This window comes from Gadus morhua, chromosome 11, assembly GCF_902167405.1.
Source record: "Gadus morhua chromosome 11, gadMor3.0, whole genome shotgun sequence".
NCBI classification, from domain to species: Eukaryota; Metazoa; Chordata; class Actinopteri; order Gadiformes; family Gadidae; genus Gadus; species Gadus morhua.
Genome location: NC_044058.1, coordinates 18542474 through 18563382, shown reverse-complemented (window position 1 = coordinate 18563382; position 20909 = coordinate 18542474). Strand labels below are relative to the sequence as shown.

Genomic DNA, 20909 nt, shown 5'->3' with positions numbered 1-20909 from the left:
AGCAACCTTTCGGTTACAAGACAACTGCCCTACCTCCTGAGGTAAGCCGACCCTTCGTTTTGCCTAGGGGCTGTGAACAATTCCCCAACGATCCCCAGGGCTCTAGTCCCCTTCCCTGGTTCCAAGACCAAACGGGAACCCCCCGACCCAGGTCACCACCACGTCTCTTCGTCGGCCGCAGGTAGAAACGTGTGAAGTTTATTTCTTTAGGATCGGCTGTCACAACATCACAGGACTGTCAGCCGAGAGCAGTTCAATATCACCTTCCATCTTTACCGGTGGTCGAGGAAGGGAGCAGTAGCAGGGAGGGCAAGCGTGACGGAGAAAGGTTCTCAGGGATGTGTTGATGTCTACCAATTCGCCTGAAGAAGACCCAACAGGGTTGAATCGCTGCAGACACCTTTTTAATTAATAAACATGGGAGCCTAGGCAATGCTGCAGACATTACATTTCTTTCACTTGATATATACCAGGCCAGGGTTATATTTGAATTATTCGATTATAAATTTCGCTGAGCATTAAAGTCAGATTTTAATTATTTTTTGAAACCTGGACCCTATTTCCCGATCTTAATGGACCAATGCGACAAAAAGATTTGAAAGTGTTTAGCGACCACATCGCAGCACCAATACTCAACAAAAGGCTGCAATTTAATCCTTTGGAGCGCTCCGTCGGTGTATGTCCTGGCATGTTTCTGCCACTGACAGGCTCATTATAATGGAGTCTCGCTCGGGGAGAAGTCCCACCCAGGGTTAGGTTGTTGCAGGAGGAGAAGGGTGGCAACGTGAGTGGAAGCTGGAGCGAGGACGGTTCTTTGTATGGTGTAATATATCATCACAAACGTACTTCAGTTAGAAGAGTGGGAGCCGTGTCTATCTACCGTTCAAACTCTTTCAAAACGGCCTTCAGATCTTAGCCCTCACTCACTAATGAGTTGAGTGATCTCGTGTTATTGTGGAGTTTGATCACATTACGGTTCAACATCTGTGAGGCAAATGTTTGAATAAATAATAAACCTCCGGTTTTAATGAGCTTCGCCAGACTGGAGGTTCTCCATTGATGTAAATGGATGATGGGGTGAAGTCCTTTACAGTTGCCCTGCCATTCCCATGTGCTAAACCACCCACCGGTGCTATATGTAACATGGCAGCCAGCCTACCAGGCTGTGAAGGAACAAGCAGCTAATCAACAGTCATCGAGGCAAAGAGGAAGAAAACCACATTTGGCTTGGTCGACTCAGAACCAGAGTGACTGGAAGAGGCCCCACTCACCGAGTCTTCCTCCTGGATCATTTGGACCAGGTTGTCCAACACTGGAGCCAGATTTCTAACGGAGACGGAAGGAACGATGTTACAAAGGCAGTACGAGAACGTCATGGTTATTGGACATCGAGTACGAATGTAAACAAATGTTTTATTTATTTTGTCTGTGAATATCCATTCTATATGTGTCTGCAGATATAACATTAGGAAGAGTTTAATGGATGTAACCAAATTGCTTTATTACATAGAGTTTGCAGGCTTCTTTCTTTTGTGGTCTAACTGAGCTAGAATGTTAGCTACTTCAAAGGTACGATTCTTGGGAAAACAGGGAAGTTCAGATAGAGTATGTCCCTAGGAATATATGTCAGAGGGCATGGATTTCTTTTTTGTCCGGTAATCTGACTTGTTTAGAAAGTAGAAGCTCATGTAAGCTGACTTGCGGTCAACTCGCATCCGAGCTGACTGCGTATACCAGCAGATAAATGACTAATTTCATGAGCGATTAAATATTTTTCTCAGTTTCCGAAACGTAGGTATAGTTCTTACTTGGACTTGATGTTGGTGAAGTTCTTGCCCAGAGACAGGTGTCTGATGGACCGGTTCTTTGCCAGCCACACCAGCAGAGTTGAAAGGTCTGAATCCAGGCCTACACAACAAGGTAAAGCAAGTTTTGCAAAAAAAATTGCACTGCACTGTACTTTGCACGACAATCAACCATGGCTGGTAACACTGCCGCTCGGTCCCTTTACATTTGTTACTTATCTTTACTTATTTTATTTATTTTATTTTTTAATCTATTTACTTTATATTGGATTGTTGCTGCTGTGTGTAATAATAATTGTAATAATAATTACTATTGTCTACTTGAACAATAAGAATGTAATAAAAGTATCTTAAAATTTAACTTTAAAACTCAGTGTATGATGCTCACTCTACATTGCTGAATAGATTGGTGTTTTACAAGATCCCTTTGTGTTATAGATAAAACACCCAAATACAATGCTAAAAATGCTCTCTCTCTCGGATCTCACTCTGATCTCTCGGATCTCTCTGTCTCTGTCTCTCTCTGATCTCTCTGTCTATGCCTCTCTCTGATATCTGTCTCTTTGTGTCTGTCTATGTCTGTCTGTCTGTCTGTCTGTCTGTCTGTCTGTCTGTCTGTCTGTCTGTTAGTAACAGCGTTGCTTTCACTTTGAATGTCCCCAAGAATTAACTTTTTCATGTCATCACATATTGCAATTCCGTTGCATTTAACCTTAAGGCTGCTATCAGCGACTTTTGCCCGGTATTGCAAAGATTGCTGATTTGAGAGCTCTTGGTTCTTCTCACCGTTATCTGAGATGTCGAGACTGGAGATGTTCGGGATCTCCGCAATGCAACCTTCTAGAATCTGAGACCCTCCAGACCGAAGCTACGACGCAAGAGGAGGAGAAAATATGTTAGATACACTGAAAAAGTATGCATGGAATACTAAAGACCAAGGCGAACACAGCATGAAGTATCTGGAACTGATGCGCTTGCTGGAACAGAGATGATGATGTCAACCCAAAATGGCCGTCAGTGCCATAGCAACGATGTTAGGGATGGTGAGTGAAGCTCTCATGAAGCGGTTAGTTGCAGCAGTGGCACACCCATGCAGTCGTGCATGCATTTTAATGTCCAACTGAGCTGATGAAGAAATGGCTCAATAATAAACATGCTTACAATAACAAAATCAAATGAAAACATAAATAATAAGGGAAAAAAACAAGAGATGTTAATCGGTCAAAAAGAACTTAAGAGTTTGTTATCATAGAATGGGTGAAAAATGAAAAGCTACAATAGGAAAGACGGAGGAGACCATGTCAAGCAAGCAGCCGGTAACTTACACAATGGCCAAGCTTATAGAAGCGTGAGGAGGGAGGTGTTAGGGAAGGTCACATGTTAGAGAGAAGCCAGCCATTAAGCACAACAAAACACATGTTCAAGGGCTTAAGATCAGAATTACTCCGAAGGGGAGTTTAGAATCATTCTAATGTGCATACAAATGCACACATGCACAAACACATACCCACGCGCATGCACGTGTACGCTGACACACACACACGCACATGGGCACACAAACACACAAATGCATACAGTCCCATTTGCACACACGTCAATAGACAAACGAAAATACATACGTGCACGGTGCATATACAAACATGGAATAGAAAGCAAATTACCGGGTAGGACCGGCGAATATATAAAATCATCACCTTGCAACACAAAGCTCAGCTGGAACGCTTCCATTGAATGGTTCATTAGACTGTACAAATAGCGCTGGGAACTCACATGCTCATATATAATTTCTCCAATGGCTGTGAAGATCTCTAAGAGGGATTCTAGAAAGGAGCTTCCTGTGCAATTTGCATTCATGTGTTGTCTTTGGCAAAGCCATTCAATTCAATTCAGTGTGTGTGTGTGTGTGTGTGTGTGTGTGTGTGTGTGTGTGTGTGTGTGTGTGTGTGTGTGTGTGTGTGTGTGTGTGTGTGTGTGTGTGTGTGTGTGAGAGAGAGAGAGAGAGAGAGAGCTCGGTGACATGTTTCAAAACGGAAACAGAATTTGCCCCTCTTTCAATAAGCTCTTCACTTTGCTATTCATCTCTCTCTCCCTCCCAAGTATATCCTTAGAGAGGCTTTAACAGTGCCACTGGCCTGTCAAACTATTCTGAAGAGGGGCCCAAAAAGCTCATAGCTCATCCCTTTCAACCTATTAAAAGGGCACTTTAAAATTAAGCTGGCATTGGCAACTTTACAAAACCATTATGATTTGATTACCCTCCTAATGCTGCAGCTAAAATAGACTTCCCTCTCTAATATATTTCACTCAGCATTTCTTAATTTTATGTATAAATGACATTAATTAATAAGCACTCCCCCCCCCAAATAAATATACAGCAGTGCAATCAACTCTTCTCTAATGAAATGTAGTTTTGATCAAACTTTATTTTAATTCTCATACACCTATCAAGACATACTTCACAAACTGAAGGCACCGACTGATGTTTGGCTTGTGGCTATGTAAAAACAGTAAATTGCCAACTCTTGAACGAAGCTCAATACTTAATAAAACGTAGCCCATAGAGATCCCAGGCAGGAGACACCCTGTGGTCCTAGCAAGCTGGAAAACGCTCTGTCATGAACCCTGGCCTCGCCCTTTCTCTGATGTCATTGGGGACTTTCTAGGGCTATTCTTAATGTTTCCAAAGCACATGATGGGTTTGTCTTACATGAACTTGGCTTATCCTCTTGTCTAAATCTTGTAGTGAGTTGAGGACAGCGCTTTTGTTTACTTTTTAAACTAAACTAATCAGAGTCGTGGAGAGGTGTTGGGTTTATATGCGACTGTGGCCAGTGATGGGGGTGAAAGCTTTAGAATATGAGGGGTCATTGCGGACAATAACACAGTGCTCTTAAGCAACTGAAACCTCGCTTGTGGAGGTGGTACATTCAGCTCTTATGAAAATCTGAGCACGCAAGAGCACCGATAAATTAGCAGTAAGGACCCCTCATTAAATCAAACCTCAGAATGACCCACTGATATGAATCATTCTTGTGGATGTGTTTATGGATGGAGTGTGGTGTGGCGTGTGTGTGAAAGCTACCTCACAACAGCTCAGGTCTAAGGTGACTTCCTTGATGTTGGGGTTGCTGGCCAGGCCCAGTAGAAGAGCTCTAAATGGAAGGAAAGAATACAGGATTAGGGTGTAAGAAATATACAAATGAAACAGGGCTTTTACACCGAGTACATTAGAACCCTAATGGACACTCATAATGGAACTTATTATTCATGATTGCTTCCAGATTTTTCTTTTGCTAGAATAAAAAATATCAATCCACTGTTAATCGCATTAAGAAATAGTTGACCAGAACTTAAATTTGAATAATTGGTTGCAGTTATATTCAGTGTTTTTCTATTAGCTTCCTAATTAGATGTTATAGTACAGACAATGTCGGCTCATTCCATCATGGAGCTGCACCACTTGGACGTCAAGAGGACCTGGGTGGAGGGAAGGGTGGTGATGATGGTGGTGGAGGTGTTGGGGTACAGTTCTTACTTGAGGGCCTCGGGGGGTAGCTTGGTCCCCGAGAGGTTGACGGAGCTGAGAGAGAAGGCGCTGCTGAAGAAGTGCTTGAACGACGGGGGCACATCCTTACTTTTCCTACAGACAGACAGACATAGACAGACACAAAGAGACAGATATCAGAGAGAGGCATAGACAGAGAGATCAGAGAGAGACAAGGACAGAGAGATCAGAGAGAGACAGAGACAGAGAGATCCGAGAGAGACAGAGAGATCAGAGAGAGACAGAGACAGAGAGATCAGAGAGAGACAGAGAGATCTGAGAGACAGAGAGATCAGAGAGAGACCAGAGAGACAGAGAAAGAGAGAGAGCAGAGAGAGAGAGCAGAGAGAGAGCAGAGAGCAGAGAGCAGAGAGCCAGAGACAGAGAGAGAGAGCAGAGAGACAGAGAGAGAGAGATCAGAGTGAGATCCGAGAGAGAGAGCATTTTTAGCATTGTATTTGGGTGTTTTATCTATAACACAAAGGGATCTTGTAAAACACCAATCTATTCAGCAATGTAGAGTCAGCATCATACACTGAGTCTTAAATTGAATGTTAAATTGAACATCTTTCAAGTCAAATGTCCAAAGAGATTTAAATAGAGACCTGCGCCTCTCCTATAGACCCATAGCTTAGACTAAAATATATGATGCTTTAGCACAGAGCACCTCATTACATGGAAGAAAGTACCAGCCTCGTGCCCAGCGTGAATAACTTGTACTGCAAGTGCTCAACATGCGGTCCAACGGCAATACCCGACAAAGTGTGGGCGGTCGACCGAAACAAAACAACCCAAAACACAAACACAATCAATAGAGACATTTGATTGGCTGATTAACCGATGGCAACACTGGCCTGCTTCTTCGCTGGGATCCCAGCAGACATGATAAAGGACACCACTACTGCTGCTCATCCCTCACCCCCCCTCCCCCCTTCCACTGGACAGCCTTACTCCCGGGGGACGGACTGTAAGCAGAGATAAGAGTGGGGGGGTACGCCACTACCGCACCCGGCCCATCTGTCACACACGTGGTCCCACGCACAAAGGCAGGCGCATCTATGTCTAACGACACAGTAGTCAACACACACACACACACACACAGACACACACACACACACACAATACCCTCCCATCCCAACGCACAAAGCCTAGCATTAGGCTGTTGTTGCACACCTTCACCAATAGATGGCGCACAGTACAACAGGCCCACTGGATGTATTGATGAGAGGAGAGGGGGTCAGCAGGTCAATATTAATGATCTGTACTAATCTGATTGTGGGTCATCTTTGAATTAGCCATTAACATTGTTTTGATTTTGGAACGGTCCAAATTGCTACATGTGGAAACTATTCTGTAGTTGCCGATATCAGCATTATAAACTGCCGGGTATTTAAAAAATAGGGAAAACGGTGAACTCAGCAAAGTACATATCACAATGTCAGGGATCTAACTGTTCAAAGCAGCAAGAAATCAGCGGCATCAAAACCGATAAGGTCATATGACGCTAGTTAGTGGCTGAGGTCAACTTATTTTTTTAATGATGCAATGACCGCTTCAAAGATTTGACTCGCTGCCATAGATAGCTTTAAAACAGATCTCTCCCTATGAGCTATGTGGAATCATACATTTGATGTGTACCAGGGAGTTGCACTTTGAGTGCCATTGACTCCGTTTATGGGCAGGGCAGGCATAAACCCATGTGAACACAGACTCCACACAGAAAGGCCTGGGTGGAAAGGCCTCAAACACAACCGTGGTGGCCGCGGTTGGCCTCAAACCGCGAGCTCTCTCACTGTGAGGCACAGGGCGAACCGCCAATTCACACCGCTGACTTACTACGTGCTCGAGGCAAGCTATGAGCGTGTCATTTGTGAGAAATGTCGGAGCCATCCGTCAGTTATTACTCCTCAATGGCAGAACAACTTAGGCAGGGCTATGAGCAGGAAGAGGGAGGGGACGTTGATTGGTTTTAAAATGTGCTCTCTTCCGCTCTTTTCCGCTTCCTCCTCTTTACAACTCCCTACCTTGCTAGCCACAGAACCTTGAATGCTACGGCTTATATGCACTATCCATCGGTTACTGCCAGGTGCGTCTTTTCACCATTTCACAGCGTCTCTTTATGCCGCTCACCTGTGAGGGAAGACACTCTTGGACATGTTGAGGACGGCCAGGTGTTGGAGCGTCCCTCGCAGCAAAGCCGAGCAAACCTGCAACAGAGACGGGCCAGCATGATGCGTGTGCGTGTGTGTGCGCACGCCAGTATGCGCGTGTGTGTGTGTATGCATGTATACGTGGGTTTGTCCAAACCAGACCCTACCACAAGAGGCAGTAGCAGACATGGCTCGACTTCAGTTGTTGACGTTGAAAATGTACTGCATGTGATTACTAATAGCAGTAGGAGTAGGAGTACTAGTATGCTCTGATGTCATCATTTTGTGACCAGACCTTCCTAGTATCCACCCTCAACTCTGTCGTATGTTGTAGTTACTGATTGGCTCCATATGGTTTAGTGCAGGGGTCGGCAACCCTAGGCACGCGTGCCACCACTGGCACGGGGCAGCATAATCATTGGCACACTTCTTTTTTTTTTTATTATTATTAAAAAAAATGCACAGCACAATGCGGCAGCATAATCATTACTAATAGTTTTTTTGCACTTTATTCTGTTTTGGGCATTTCCTCCCAGTGCAAATATGTTTAAATTAGTTACAGATAGCAGTGTTCTGAAATGGGATCAATTAATAGTTTTTAAACCTATGTTGTGAGTAATAGAGAAGAAAATATTTAAAATATTGATGCAAGTGGCCTGTATGCATCGCCTACACATGGTTTTGCAAAGCTGTACATGTCTTAAAGATATTGACTATATTGACTATATGGAAATAGCACAATTCCAGGTCTTCTGGAAATTTATTGTTGCTTAAGGCACAGTCTTTAACGAGAAAATGTCAAACTGGCACTGCATGTTGAAAAGGTTGCTGACCCCTGGATTAGTGTATGGGAGGGGGAACGATTGCACATGAGCGAGAGAGAGATATAGAAACAGAAAGAAAGAAAGAAAGAAAGAAAGAAAGAAAGAAAGAAAGAAAGAAAGAAAGAAAGAAAGAAAGAAAGAAAGAAAGAAAGAAAGAAAGAAAGAAAGAAAGAGAGAGAGAGAGAGAGAGAGAGATGTGTATGTGTCAGAGTGATCGATTTGAATGCATGTGTGGGCAATCATGCATGTGAGCGGTTGAGAGGAAGAGAGAAAAAGGAAACGGAAGGATACATGCATGTGGATGCAGGTGCGTGTGTTCGTAGCTGCGCATGTGTGTGTGCACATGTGTGTGCATGTATGATTTTATGAGCCAATCCATATCTCCTGTGACAGGCCTGACAGCTGGCTACGATGTCGGGCTAATCAATGTGGTGTATTTGGCTCCCAGACCCGTGTCGATACATCACATGCAGTATGCAGGGGCAGCAACACGACGACGTGATCGGATGTATAACATTAGAGGCCGATCACTAGAAAACATAGAGCCGTCTAGCCGCTGCTAGAACTCTATTTTGTTAGGCTGGTTTGACCGGTGGTCTGTAGAAATGCTTTTGCTTAGGAAGGATGTGGGGGTGGATTAGACTGTAATGACTCCAGCGTCTCAGACATATCGCATTTCTATGATAATACGTTTCATTAGACCTTAATCCCAGACTTTTTCCGAGGCTGACAATTGACTGGCTGCTCACCTGGTCCAATGCGCAGTCGGTGTTGGAGAGGTCCAGGGTGACCAGGCTGTTGGGCTGTGCCAGGAAGTGGTAGAAATGCTGCAAATGTGAACACAAACAGAATAGGTACAGGAGAACCATGAGAATCCATAAGCGACAGCACCAAACACTGTCTGGACTAGGGATCGACTTTCTTAGGGCCGATACCGAGACCGACTTTTTTTCATCAGCCTTAGCCGATAACCGATATGCCGATACCGATTTTCTTGAGCCGATATTTGGAGCAGATAATTACCTGGAAATCCAGAGTTCTCGCGAGGGCACAATTTGAATTTGCTCAGAGAGTCACTCTGGGAACGAGCAATATACTTGTGTATATTCTGGGCCTCCCCTGGCCCAGAACATTAATCAATCACATCGATGTATCGATATAGGCGGGCCAAAAGCGTTGCTGTGTTACCGACCGGATACGGCAAGAGTTATCTATTGGTTAGCTCCACTTGTCTGCATACTTCACCCCTTGTATTCTTTTGATTGGTCGTAGTGTTATCCAATGTGTGTTATCCAGTGATATTTTCAAAGGCATGCTTGGTGCCGCCCCTCGAGTTGGGCCATTTTCACTCGTTGCCAGACCCTAGAGCTTTCTAGATGTGGGTCTGGATTTCCAGGCTAAGCCTCCCTCAATTTACATCATAAAAGTGAAACAATGATGATAACAAATGTTACAATGTCTCAATTTAACAAAAATGAACATTTATCGAACTGTCTTTAAATCATGCCAAAAAAATTAAAATAATAAATGAAATAAAAAATCATCGAAAAAAATATTTGCCGATACCGATACACATAAAAAATGCAAATATCGGTCGATCACTAGTCTGGACAACAACCCCAAAAAAGAAGGGGTAATGAAGTGGATGTTATATCAGTCAAAGACATCACGTCATGTTTATACAGAGAAAGAGAAGGAGCATTCAGTGTCCGTCTATTCCCAACAGACCTGAAGGCATTTCCTGCCAGCCGATTCCCCGACACAGAGCCAACTCAATGACACAACACTTTGTCTGGACTTGCACCGCAGCCTCTGCGCTCAGGGAGGACAGGCCCAACGGTGAACTCTGGGTCAGTGAGTCCCACTGTCTGGTCCCTGTCCACCTTGTCAATGACCATGAGAAGCATGTGGACCATTCTAGCTCTGATCAATAGGCCAACTGATGACCAGAGATGACCCAATGTTGGCCAGTTTTTGACAAAGAGTTTGTCTAAACTTATGGCTTCTATCTAAGGTGAACTCAAATCATAATGATATAGCATAAAAAAAATTTCTTTAAGTCATTTATTTTAACGACGGATGGCGATGACAGTATCTTTTTACCTATGGGTGTCCTACACAGAGGGGGAAGGCGGTCACCTGACACTGTCAGTGGGGGAGAGTGACAGAATGATTGACTGCTATCTGAAAGAGCCAGCGCATGAGCGGTGCAGGCCATCCATCACGTCCAGAGCCATGCTGCAGCTTCAGTCTCTGTCAGCGTCGATGGCACTCACTCAGAACAGGGCCGAGCGGACAGGTGAAGGGATGGGGGGAGACGAGACGAGGGGTGCACCAGTATATGAGAGTGCGAGATTGAGTGAGTGAGTGAGTGAGAGAGAGTGTGAGTAAGTGAGAGAGCAAGTGTGTGTGTGTGTGTTCGAGTGAGTGAGTGAGTGAGAGAGAGTGTGAGTGAGTGAGAGAGCAAGCGCGTGTGTGTGTGTGTGTGTGTGTGTGTGTGTGTGTGTGTGTGTGTGTGTGTGTGTGTGTGTGTGTGTGTGTTCGAGTGAGTGAGTGAGTGAGTGAGTGAGTGAGTGAGAGAGAGAGTGAAAGAGTGTGTGTGCCTGTTTGTGTGAGTGAGTGAGTGAATGAATGAATGAATGAATGAATGAGTGAGCGAGCGAATGAGTGTGTGTGTGTGTGTGAGTATGATCACCTGCATCTCGTCTCCTCTGAGGACATTCCCTGAAAGGTCCAGATGGACCAGGCTGCTGGGGATGGACGGGTTGGCACTCAGTGACTGGCAAAGGCTGTTCACCCCTACGGGACACACACACACACACACACACACACACACACACACACACACACACACACACACACACACACACACACACACACACACACACACACACACACACACACACACACACAAACACAAACACAAAGTGTTAGTATGTTGGCAGCGTCTTGCCGGTCCTGAGGCTGTTTTGTCAGCTTGAAGGAGAGAGGAACTGAGGAAATGAAGACGGAGGAAAGGAAGGGCTCCGGGGCAGAGTTAATAAACGACATGCAAGAGACAGGGCCGATACAGTGCTATATACAGCCGCCTTCCCTACGCTCGGTGCCAGACAAGGGTCTTCTGAGGCACACTCAAGGCCACACTCATGTATGTATGTATACAGATATTTAAAAGCAAAGGAAATACACAAGTGTGTAAGCATCATTGTGTGCATGGAGAGAGCGAATGAGAGTGAGAGCGAAAGAGACTGACTGAGAGTGTGAGAAAGGGAAAGAGAGAAGAGAAAGAGAGAGAGAGAAAAAGAGAGAGAGAAGAGAAAGAGAGAGAAAAAAGAGAAAGAGAGATAGAGCGAGAGATGCATTTGCGTGCATGTCCTGCTTAATTAAGTCAGTCTTCATGGAGACATGGGATAGCAGTTTAAATCCACACTGATAAGCAGACAGTATTAGATTAGGGGGTCACTTCAGCCTGAGTGATGCGGCACATGCCCCAATCGGCGTGACAACACTCGCCTGCACAGTAAGTAGATACAAGAAAATCTTAAAAATGATAGCACTGCATATAAGGAGCTCCATTGCATTGCTTTGAATGCCTTGCGTTGAGCTCTACCGCATGTCCTGCACGTGAGCAGTGCTACGACGTTACACTTGACCAACCCTGTGGCCCCCCTTGCCCCACGGAACATAATTGTGGTGTTTTGATTGGCTGAGAGTCGGGGAGGGGGGGGAGACATGTGTAAGAGTCACTCCCAAAAGAACAGGATTGTCTACCATTGGCACGGATTCTAGACTAAATACTATTCACAGAAGCCAACCACAACTGAAACGGTGATTTGGCGCAGGATAGCCTCTCCGTCTCGCTCGCTCGCTCCTCCGGCTCTTAATCTCAGGCTCTCTCGCCCGCTGACATTCTGTACTAGCACAGTATCTTTTGTAGACACAAGCGCAGACATGAGGGGATTTTTTTCTTGTGATACAGGGGGGAAAAACCCACAGCAAAGACCAAAGGAATCCTTGTCGGGCAGTCGGGGAGAGAGCGGGATCAAACAATGCACCGTCTCTCATCTCATCCCTTTCTCATCCTTTATTTTCCCTCTTTGGGGGAAATTCTTTCTCTGCTTTTAACCCATCCGGGAGCCGGTGAACACATGGGGGCACACCAGAGCCCCGGAGCAGTGGGCAGCCGCAGTGCGGCGCCACGGAGCAGGTGGGGGTGACAGGTGCCTTGCTCAAGGGCACCACATCCACGGATGAGGACGTAGGAGAGTGCTGCACAACTACTCCCCCCGTCCACATTTTCTTCCTGCCTACCGGCCACCCTCCGGTTACCGGTCCAACTCGTTAACCAGTAGGCCACGGATGCCCCCCCTCTAGCACCTTGGAGAGCTGAGCAGACACGGGACGTCATGGGGGCACCAGGCGATTACCTTTGGGTGACAGGGAGGTTTTGGAGAAGTTCAAATGCTTGAGTCCAATCCGAAGTTTGGCAAACTGACCCCCCAGGGAGATGATACCTGCAGACAGACAGGAAGAGGAGGGAGAGATGGACGGACGGACAGAAAGAGAGAGGACTTAACACGTTGTATACACAAAGTGTTTCCATTGGTCTCTTTGTCAGTCCCAGTAATATAAATTGAGCTACAATACAATGATTATTTTTAGGTATATCTCTCCATGAGGTCATGCTCCTGTGTAATCAATGGGTACTGCAATCATAAAGGTCTCACAAAATCGAGTGCGATAACTTATTTACTGAAAAGATGCACATTGCATTGGCGGACGGTAGGGCTGAACGGTTTAGGGAAATAATCTGATTGCGATTATTTTGACTAATATTACGATTACGGTTTAATGTGCGATTTTTATAATTTACTAAGTTCCTTATGTTGTGTATTATTTCCTAAAAAATAAATCAATCATTCTTTAGTATGACCAGCACAACATTGGTAGGAGTCAACATAAAAACTGCTCTTTCCTTTAGGCCAGGCCGATGTGTTGAGATTAATTTATATTATAAACTTCTTTATTTAACTATTGAATTGTAAAATAAAAAATAAAATAAATGAATCGTACTGATTTCCAGTCAGTAACGGTAACAAATCTCTTCTTTTTTTTTTATGGCAGCCTTTGCGATTCGCATATCGCATTCTATTACAACGTGATTTGAATTAGATTAATCGTTCAGCCCTAGCAGACGCCGGGCAGGAGAACAGAGTGTGGAGCGGGCCGGAGCGGGGCGCAGTACCTCGGTCCTCCAGCGGGTTGTTGGAGAGGTTGATGGTGGTGAGGGCTGAGTTGGGGTGGTGGGCCAGGGAAGATGCTAGCTTCTGGGCAAAGTCCCTGGATGGCATTTCAATGACTTGGTCATTATACATCAAAACTATAAGTATAACTATAAACAAACTATAATAGCAGATTAGCATCATTTGAATTGTTTCAATGAATGATACGGATAATATTTATAAATGTGCCCACACATATTGAACATAATATGGGATAACATAGTCACCACTTCCATGACTCCTAATGCCTCTGGCCTCAAAGAGCTAATTACATTTTCTGATGACGTGCATCACTGCAGTTAACTATTTTTACTCTGGTGTCTTTTTATTCATCCATCCATCCATAAAATGAGAGAGTGGCTTGGAGAAAAACATCTGCTTGCCACATGAGGTAAGGCCTCAGTAATTAGGCTATGTCATTTTGGCTTCAGCAGTCAGTATGACATAAACCCAGCGGTAAAACAGGGAGGTTAACGTTGGCCCAAATTTGCACGGACATTAAACATGAAGACTTGTATGGTTTCCTCCTCGTGTTTTCAGCGAAATCTTACGTTTTGAGTCCTGCGTTGTCCAGGACCAGCTCCTCTAGGCGGGCCGAACGAGACACCACCCGTAGGATCTGCTCACACACATCTGCAGACTGAACACACACATGCATGCAAACAGACATGCACACACACACAAACACACACACACCCGAAACAAAAAAATCTGACCATTAGGCATCACCACATATCACGGGACAATCTGAGCCAGCAGTCCTTTATGGAAATAGGGAAGAGAGACAAGGGGAAATAAGGCATAACAATGACGCTTCCTTTGCATTTAGCACCATCAATAGTTTCCAATATCAAATAGTTACCTAGAAACAACACATTCAGAAATATCTTCCCAAACTTTTTGAAATGCCTTTGAGTGCGTCAATTCAAAAACAGACAGACACGTCCATGTGGACTGGGTAACATGCTATCGGATTGCAAGACATACCGCAAGACATAAACAAACCTAAATCGACATATCTTTTCAGTTAACACAAAAAAATATTACATGTAAGTGGCTGATAGAATCTAAATAACTAGTGTTTCTCATGTGTGATATTCTAGACTTCCTCAATATGGGTTAGCATATGCGCTAACAGACGGTAGGTTGTCTTGCTCTGAAGGCATTCCTCCCCTAGCCCGTCTGCCTGCCATTGTTTGTTCAAGTGCCAAGCAGAAATAAGGCTAAACATTTTCTTTTCATATGATGGTAAAAGAGAACATAGCTGAAATAGGGACAGGGTAAGAGAGAGGGAGAGGGAAACAGAGAGACAGAGAGGCAGAGGGGGAGAGAAAGAGAGACATAGGGTAAAAGAAAGAGAGACAGAGGGTGAGAGAATTAGGGTGAGAAAGAAAGAGAGACAGAGGGTGAGAGAAAGAGAGAATGCAGGTGAGAGAAAGAGATTCAGAGGGTGAGACAAGCAGAGAGAGCGAGGGTAGGAGAAAGAGAGACAGGGTGAGAGAAAGAGAGCAAGACAGGACGAGAGAAAGAGAGCAAGACAGGACAAGAGAAAGAGAGCAAGACAGGACGAGAGCGTGAGAGACAGAGGGTAAGGGAGAACGGACGAGGTAAAGACAGAGGTTGAATGAGAGAGAGAGTGACAGAATGATAGAGAGAGAGTGAGAGCGAGGGAAAGAGAGGATATGAGTGACAGAGGGAGAGCAGACCCAGGCATATAAACAGGCCAAACAAAGAGGACACTATATTCCCATAAGCTGCCGTTCTGCTGGGGACAGCACAGCACAGCTCTGGGAGAGTCAGCCTCCATTGTACCGTGGAACCTCCAATTAACACCAGGCATTGTCTCACAGTGCCAATACCATGACCCTAACACGGTCACAGCACACATAAACCTGAATGAGTATACATAATCACAGAGACAGAGAGATAGAGAGAGTGAGAGACACACACACATACATACCTCCCTGTGTGATGACCCGGCTAATGGCTAGGCTAGCTGAAAGGCTGGCCATCCAACTGATGAATGACCATATTTGAGATATTGGAGTCTTCAGCTTGCATTTATTCATACAAAGATAGGTGACACTGATAGGTGACACACCCAACACAATAATATTAAAAAACTAGATACCATATTGGTATTTTTTTTTTTATTTAATTATAGCATCCGGTTTGGTTGTCTGGTTCCCTTAGAATATTTGAGATTAAAGATGGGATTGACTGGTTTATGGTTAAACCCTAACCCCGATACCACTGCATTTGACATGGCTCACTGCATGTGCTCACCCAACATGCAATCATAACAAGAGCTGGTAACTATAGCAACCCCTCCCAGAAACAAAGAGAATCCAAACTCTGTATCGAACATGGAAAAAAAAAAACTGACACACACACACCGACACCGACACACCAAACTTAATTATTGAAATAGCCTGGGGATGCATTTTTAATACACCAAAACAAAGATGTGTGGGCGATTTTATGGGTATGTGGCACAGTCTCCAGTCTACTAATTCAGGAGCCATCTCTCTTGAGAGCCCATTAGCTGGCCATCCTACGCATTCCAGGACAGGCCAGGACGGTGAGTCAGAAGGGTTCAGACAGAGGAAACCGTTATTGTATCTGGGAATGAGGCAGAAGGAGGACGAGTCACCACGACTGTGTGTGCCTGTACGTGTGCGTGTCTGTTGGGGAGTTGGTAAGGAAGTGTGTAGCAGGCTGGGTCATTGAACCCTGTTCTCTCTTCTGAATTAACTTGCAAGTTCATTAGACTGAAAACAATAATAATAATAATAAGAAGAAGAATAAGTCTATTTTAGTTTGTTTTTTAAAAACTCAAACGCTGTACCAGAATACCAGAAGCCTGTCAACAGGCCAGGCTTGTGGATCGATGGGGGGGTAGAGAGAGTCACACAGCTCTGAACAATATGGGAGGAAAGCCAGACATACAAACATGATAGATAGACGGCTAGACAAACACTGGGATGGTGAGATACTAGTGAAAATGAGATTTGAGCAGTGATGGTCTGTAGACTTATTAGAAACTGTGTGGGGCCAATGCCCTGTCTGAAATCATTCAGGGGGTCCAAGGGGAAGAGGAGGAGGGGGAGCACGGAGGAAGAGGAGGGGAATAAGGAAGAGGAGGTTAAGGAGGAAGGGTTAAAAGGTGGACTGACCAGTTTATAGTCCTTGGTGGAGAGTTTGGTAAACCACTGGCTGAACTCCAGCACTGCTATTATGGCCACCATATCCCTGGGGAGGACAAGAGAGAGAGAGAGACAGAGACAGAGACAGACAGACAGACAGACAGACAGACAGACAGACAGACAGACAGACAGACAGACAGACAGACAGACAGACAGACAGACAGACAGACAGACAGACAGACAGACAGACAGACAGAATAATGTTCAAGGTTATGCATTGTAACTAGGCAAACATCTGCATCACAGGTTGACTACATATCTTAGATATGCATAGATTGAGAAATGCATTCTGAAAAGATTTGCATTTCTCAATCTACTCCCACACCACAAAGCTTTTCCCATGCCTTGATGTTGAATGGAACAGCATCAGCATGAGATGATTGCTCGTAGCATATTTACTTATTTTAAGTTTTAAGTTCATTCCTTTTCTCTTCAGATCTATTTCTTTGGATGGTCACCTGTTCTCCAGATGGCTGAAGTCCTGCAGGTTCAGCTCCCTGGAGTCCTGGCTCAGATAGATGGTGTCCACGTCCTGGGAGTGCAGAGCATCACGTCATCGTTGAACACTGCCCTGGGTCACTTTCTCATGTCAGCTCTCTCCTCAGTTCAAAACTTTTTTAAATTGTGAGCGACTAAACAACAAAACTTAACCAAAAACAAATGAGCCACTGTGATTGGAGTTCAATAGATATTTAAATTCTAAATCCAAACTCTTATTCAAAACACACACACACACACACACACACACACACACACACACACACACACACACACACACACACACACACACACACACACACACACACACACACACACACACACGCACACACGCACGCACGCACACGGACGCCCTCCCTTTTCCTCATTCCCGGACACATAAACGGTTTCCTCTGTCTGAAAACTGACAAAAGGCCAACATACTTCTCTTTAGAATAAATCATGAAACAAGTAAAAAGAAACAGGTAAAACTAAAAAACAACAACAAGCTAGAGGAAATACTGACCCATTGCACTTCCTCTCGGTAGGGGAGTCCCAGCCAGTCACACACACACCTGTACATCTGGGAAAACCCACCTGGACACAGAGGACCCAGAGGGAGAGCTTCAGTAAGGTTGGGGGAACAAGGCACGAGAAGGCAAGTCACATCAAATACAATGAGCGTTCAAACGTGCAATCACAAATTCAGACTTTGTGATTGCCTTTTGTAATCATAACTAATATTGTTCCAATTCAAAGTTTTGTCGCTGAGATCAAGTGTCGCTTTAGACTGTGTGTAAGCAATCTTGTATGCCTGTGAGACAGAAGCTTGAACGGATGTAAAATGCATTAAAAGCGGAATCTAAACCCTTTTAAAAGCCTCAATTAAAAAAAGTCACAATTTATATGTGGCACACATGTAGAAGTATGCTGACAGCCACACACACACACACACACACACACACACACACACACACACACACACACACACACACACACACACACACACACACACACACACACACACACACACACACACACACACACACACACACCGCAGGGTCCAGTGTCCACAGCCTGGTCGTCCCATAGTGCCTGCAGGGCGGTCAGCCTCTCCGGAGGCTCCATGGTGAGCTTCTTCATCACTTTGCTGGGATCAGAGAACACCAAGTCACCAACAAAAACATCCAATACTAGCACACCCTGACTGCTCAACACCCACAAGCTTACTACAAGTACAAACTCCAATCGAATTTTGCACTTTATTTCATAGCGCTTTGTCCCCCATGAGCTACACAGGTGTAGCTCATGACAAAGATATCCATCTGTTCCATTTACGTATTGCAGTGCACCAGTATAGAAACCAACTAGTCAAGCAGATAACAGAGAATTATAGGATTATAGGAAGAGGAAGTTACTTTACCCTTAAAATAAACAACCTCTGAAAACTGTATTAACTCAATCGTCTCATCAAATTCGGGTCATTCCTGTATTCAACATCCCCATTTACTTCCCATTCTCAGCGTTAGAATGGTTTAATCCGTTTCACATCCTCATTGCGCGTGAAATTGAATTTAGCCATACACTTTAAATCGAAAAGACCAAGAAAGAAGTGGTGTGTATTGTTAGGCAAAATACTGTAAGCTTTATCCATTCAGGTTCTATTGCCCTATGCACAATACACCCTGTAACAGTTGGAAAAACACAGAAGTAGCTCATAACATTATTTTGGGTGGGTCCGTTCGATTTAGTCATGGTGACACACACACACACACACACACACACACACACACACACACACACACACACACACACACACACACACACACACACACACACACACACACACACACACACACACACACACACACACAACTGACCCGGGTGCTAGCCCAGGACATATCCTGAGCATGCAGTTTCCGATGTGACCCACGACCTCGTTGACCTCCTCCGTTGACAGGAGCTTCAGGGAGAAGGAGCCGCGCTCGTATTCCACGGAAAGCTACGGAGGCCGGAGACAAACAACACATGACGTCATGTGGCCCATTCCCATTCCGTTACATAACTCACCAGGGGGCTGAGATCCAAAGCATTTGTTTTGAAGCCCTTTGAATATTCATTTATTTATTTATTTGAAGGACTGGAACATCATTTCAATGTACTTAATTGATAGAAATGCATAAATTCGGGGGACGCTTGGCTATAAGTAGGCATTGTTTGATCACACCTCAGCCCCTCGAAACAGACCCACACAGGCTGATTTCGCAGTCAGTCAATGTATCCGTCTATCCCTCAATGAATACATCATCCATCCATTTATCTCGAGGACATTGGCTCATTTGATTTTAAATATGTCCTCGTTAAACCATTAGCATTCTCTAGAGTAGTGCTAGAAGGAAGATTGCAGCATACTATGGTGACACATGCTTTCTGTTTAGACTGGAATGACCCAAACAGGCCTTTAAAAACGTCCATGAGAGCACTTTGGCGGCTGATTGATAGTAGGACCATTGACCTCTCTGGGAGGAGAGATTTGGGCAGAGGCTGACCAGTAGAGACAGAATTCAGGATAATTACATTACATGGTGTACGGAGATGAGATTCTGCAACCCGGCAGACACGGACGTCAAGTGTAGTTCGTCAGAGTCGAGGGCGGCCAAATGACGGGTGTGCAAAGACTTCCCGGATCATCATTCTTTTGATGTCTTTTATTAAAAGGCAGTGGCTCAAGGTGTCATTAAAGGGCAATAAATGTCAGGCTTTACGTTCTATTGTGTGTGTGTGTGTGTGTGTGTGTGTGTGTGTGTGTGTGTGTGTGTGTGTGTGTGTGTGTGTGTGTGTGTGTGTGTGTGTGTGTGTGTGTGTGTGTGTGTGTGTCCGTCAACCCCCTCATTGTGCAAGATGTGCCAATAAAGTCCAACCAAAGCATCCTGTGTGGCTCTAAAATCCACTTATGTGGAGTATCAGAATTAAATGATGTGCACGACCAATTTAGAAATCCCACAAACCCCCGTTTTATTCTTCATATGATTGTGACCACGATCAATATGTAGTTCTGTTTTACAATAACATCAACAGCTTCACTTCCCCTTGGTAACCAGTTGGAATAAGGGTGTGTTGAGGTCACGGAGACGGGTCTGGGGGGGGGGGGGGGGGTCACTGACCTGTGTAGGCTTGTTACACGCGATGCCCTGGACCTCCAGGTAATTAAAGGCATGCTCCACCTGAAGAGAAGAGAGCACAGCTGTCATTAGGGAGCAGGGAGCTTCAAATGCTGGCGAGCAGCGGTCACTGTGAATCACTGTCTGCACGGTGCAGGTCTGGCCGCCTGCTCTGGGAGAGCAACACACCGCCATCCAGACGTTTCCATTGGCTGGGTGGAACGGAAAGAAAGGAAGCTGTGATTACCTTTGTTGCCTGCACATTTTAACATAAAATAGAGATCAGAAGGGAGGAGAGAAAAGCAGTTATGTGAGCTGCTATTGCACGCATGTTATTTGCAAATAAACACAGTGTACGTCCCGTGTAGTTTACACACAATGTGTGTGTGTCAGTGTTTGTGTGTGTCAGTGTGTGTGTGTCCCTGTGTGTGTGTGTCCCTGTGTGTGTGTGTGTGTGTGT

General features: G+C 44.8%; 1 protein-coding gene across 2 annotated transcripts in view; it reads right to left on the bottom strand.

The window, feature by feature from the left end:
- LOC115553747 (F-actin-uncapping protein LRRC16A) overlaps positions 1–20909 on the bottom strand; it is a 68650-nt gene that overhangs the window by 22898 nt on the left and 24843 nt on the right. Inside the window, exons 4-21 of one of the 2 annotated variants that reach the window (XM_030370249.1) lie at positions 20453–20512; positions 19169–19290; positions 18344–18438; positions 17815–17885; positions 17270–17343; positions 16782–16857; positions 14157–14245; positions 13569–13663; positions 12751–12837; positions 11019–11122; positions 9073–9150; positions 7480–7556; positions 5341–5445; positions 4888–4957; positions 3131–3142; positions 2592–2673; positions 1809–1908; positions 1272–1326 (exon numbers count right to left, since the gene is read on the bottom strand). In XM_030370249.1, the coding sequence (XP_030226109.1) occupies positions 1272–1326; positions 1809–1908; positions 2592–2673; positions 3131–3142; positions 4888–4957; positions 5341–5445; positions 7480–7556; positions 9073–9150; positions 11019–11122; positions 12751–12837; positions 13569–13663; positions 14157–14245; positions 16782–16857; positions 17270–17343; positions 17815–17885; positions 18344–18438; positions 19169–19290; positions 20453–20512 (1452 nt within the window). The remainder of the gene's footprint in view (positions 1–1271; positions 1327–1808; positions 1909–2591; positions 2674–3130; positions 3143–4887; positions 4958–5340; positions 5446–7479; positions 7557–9072; positions 9151–11018; positions 11123–12750; positions 12838–13568; positions 13664–14156; positions 14246–16781; positions 16858–17269; positions 17344–17814; positions 17886–18343; positions 18439–19168; positions 19291–20452; positions 20513–20909) is intronic. The other variant, XM_030370250.1, reaches the window with a different exon arrangement.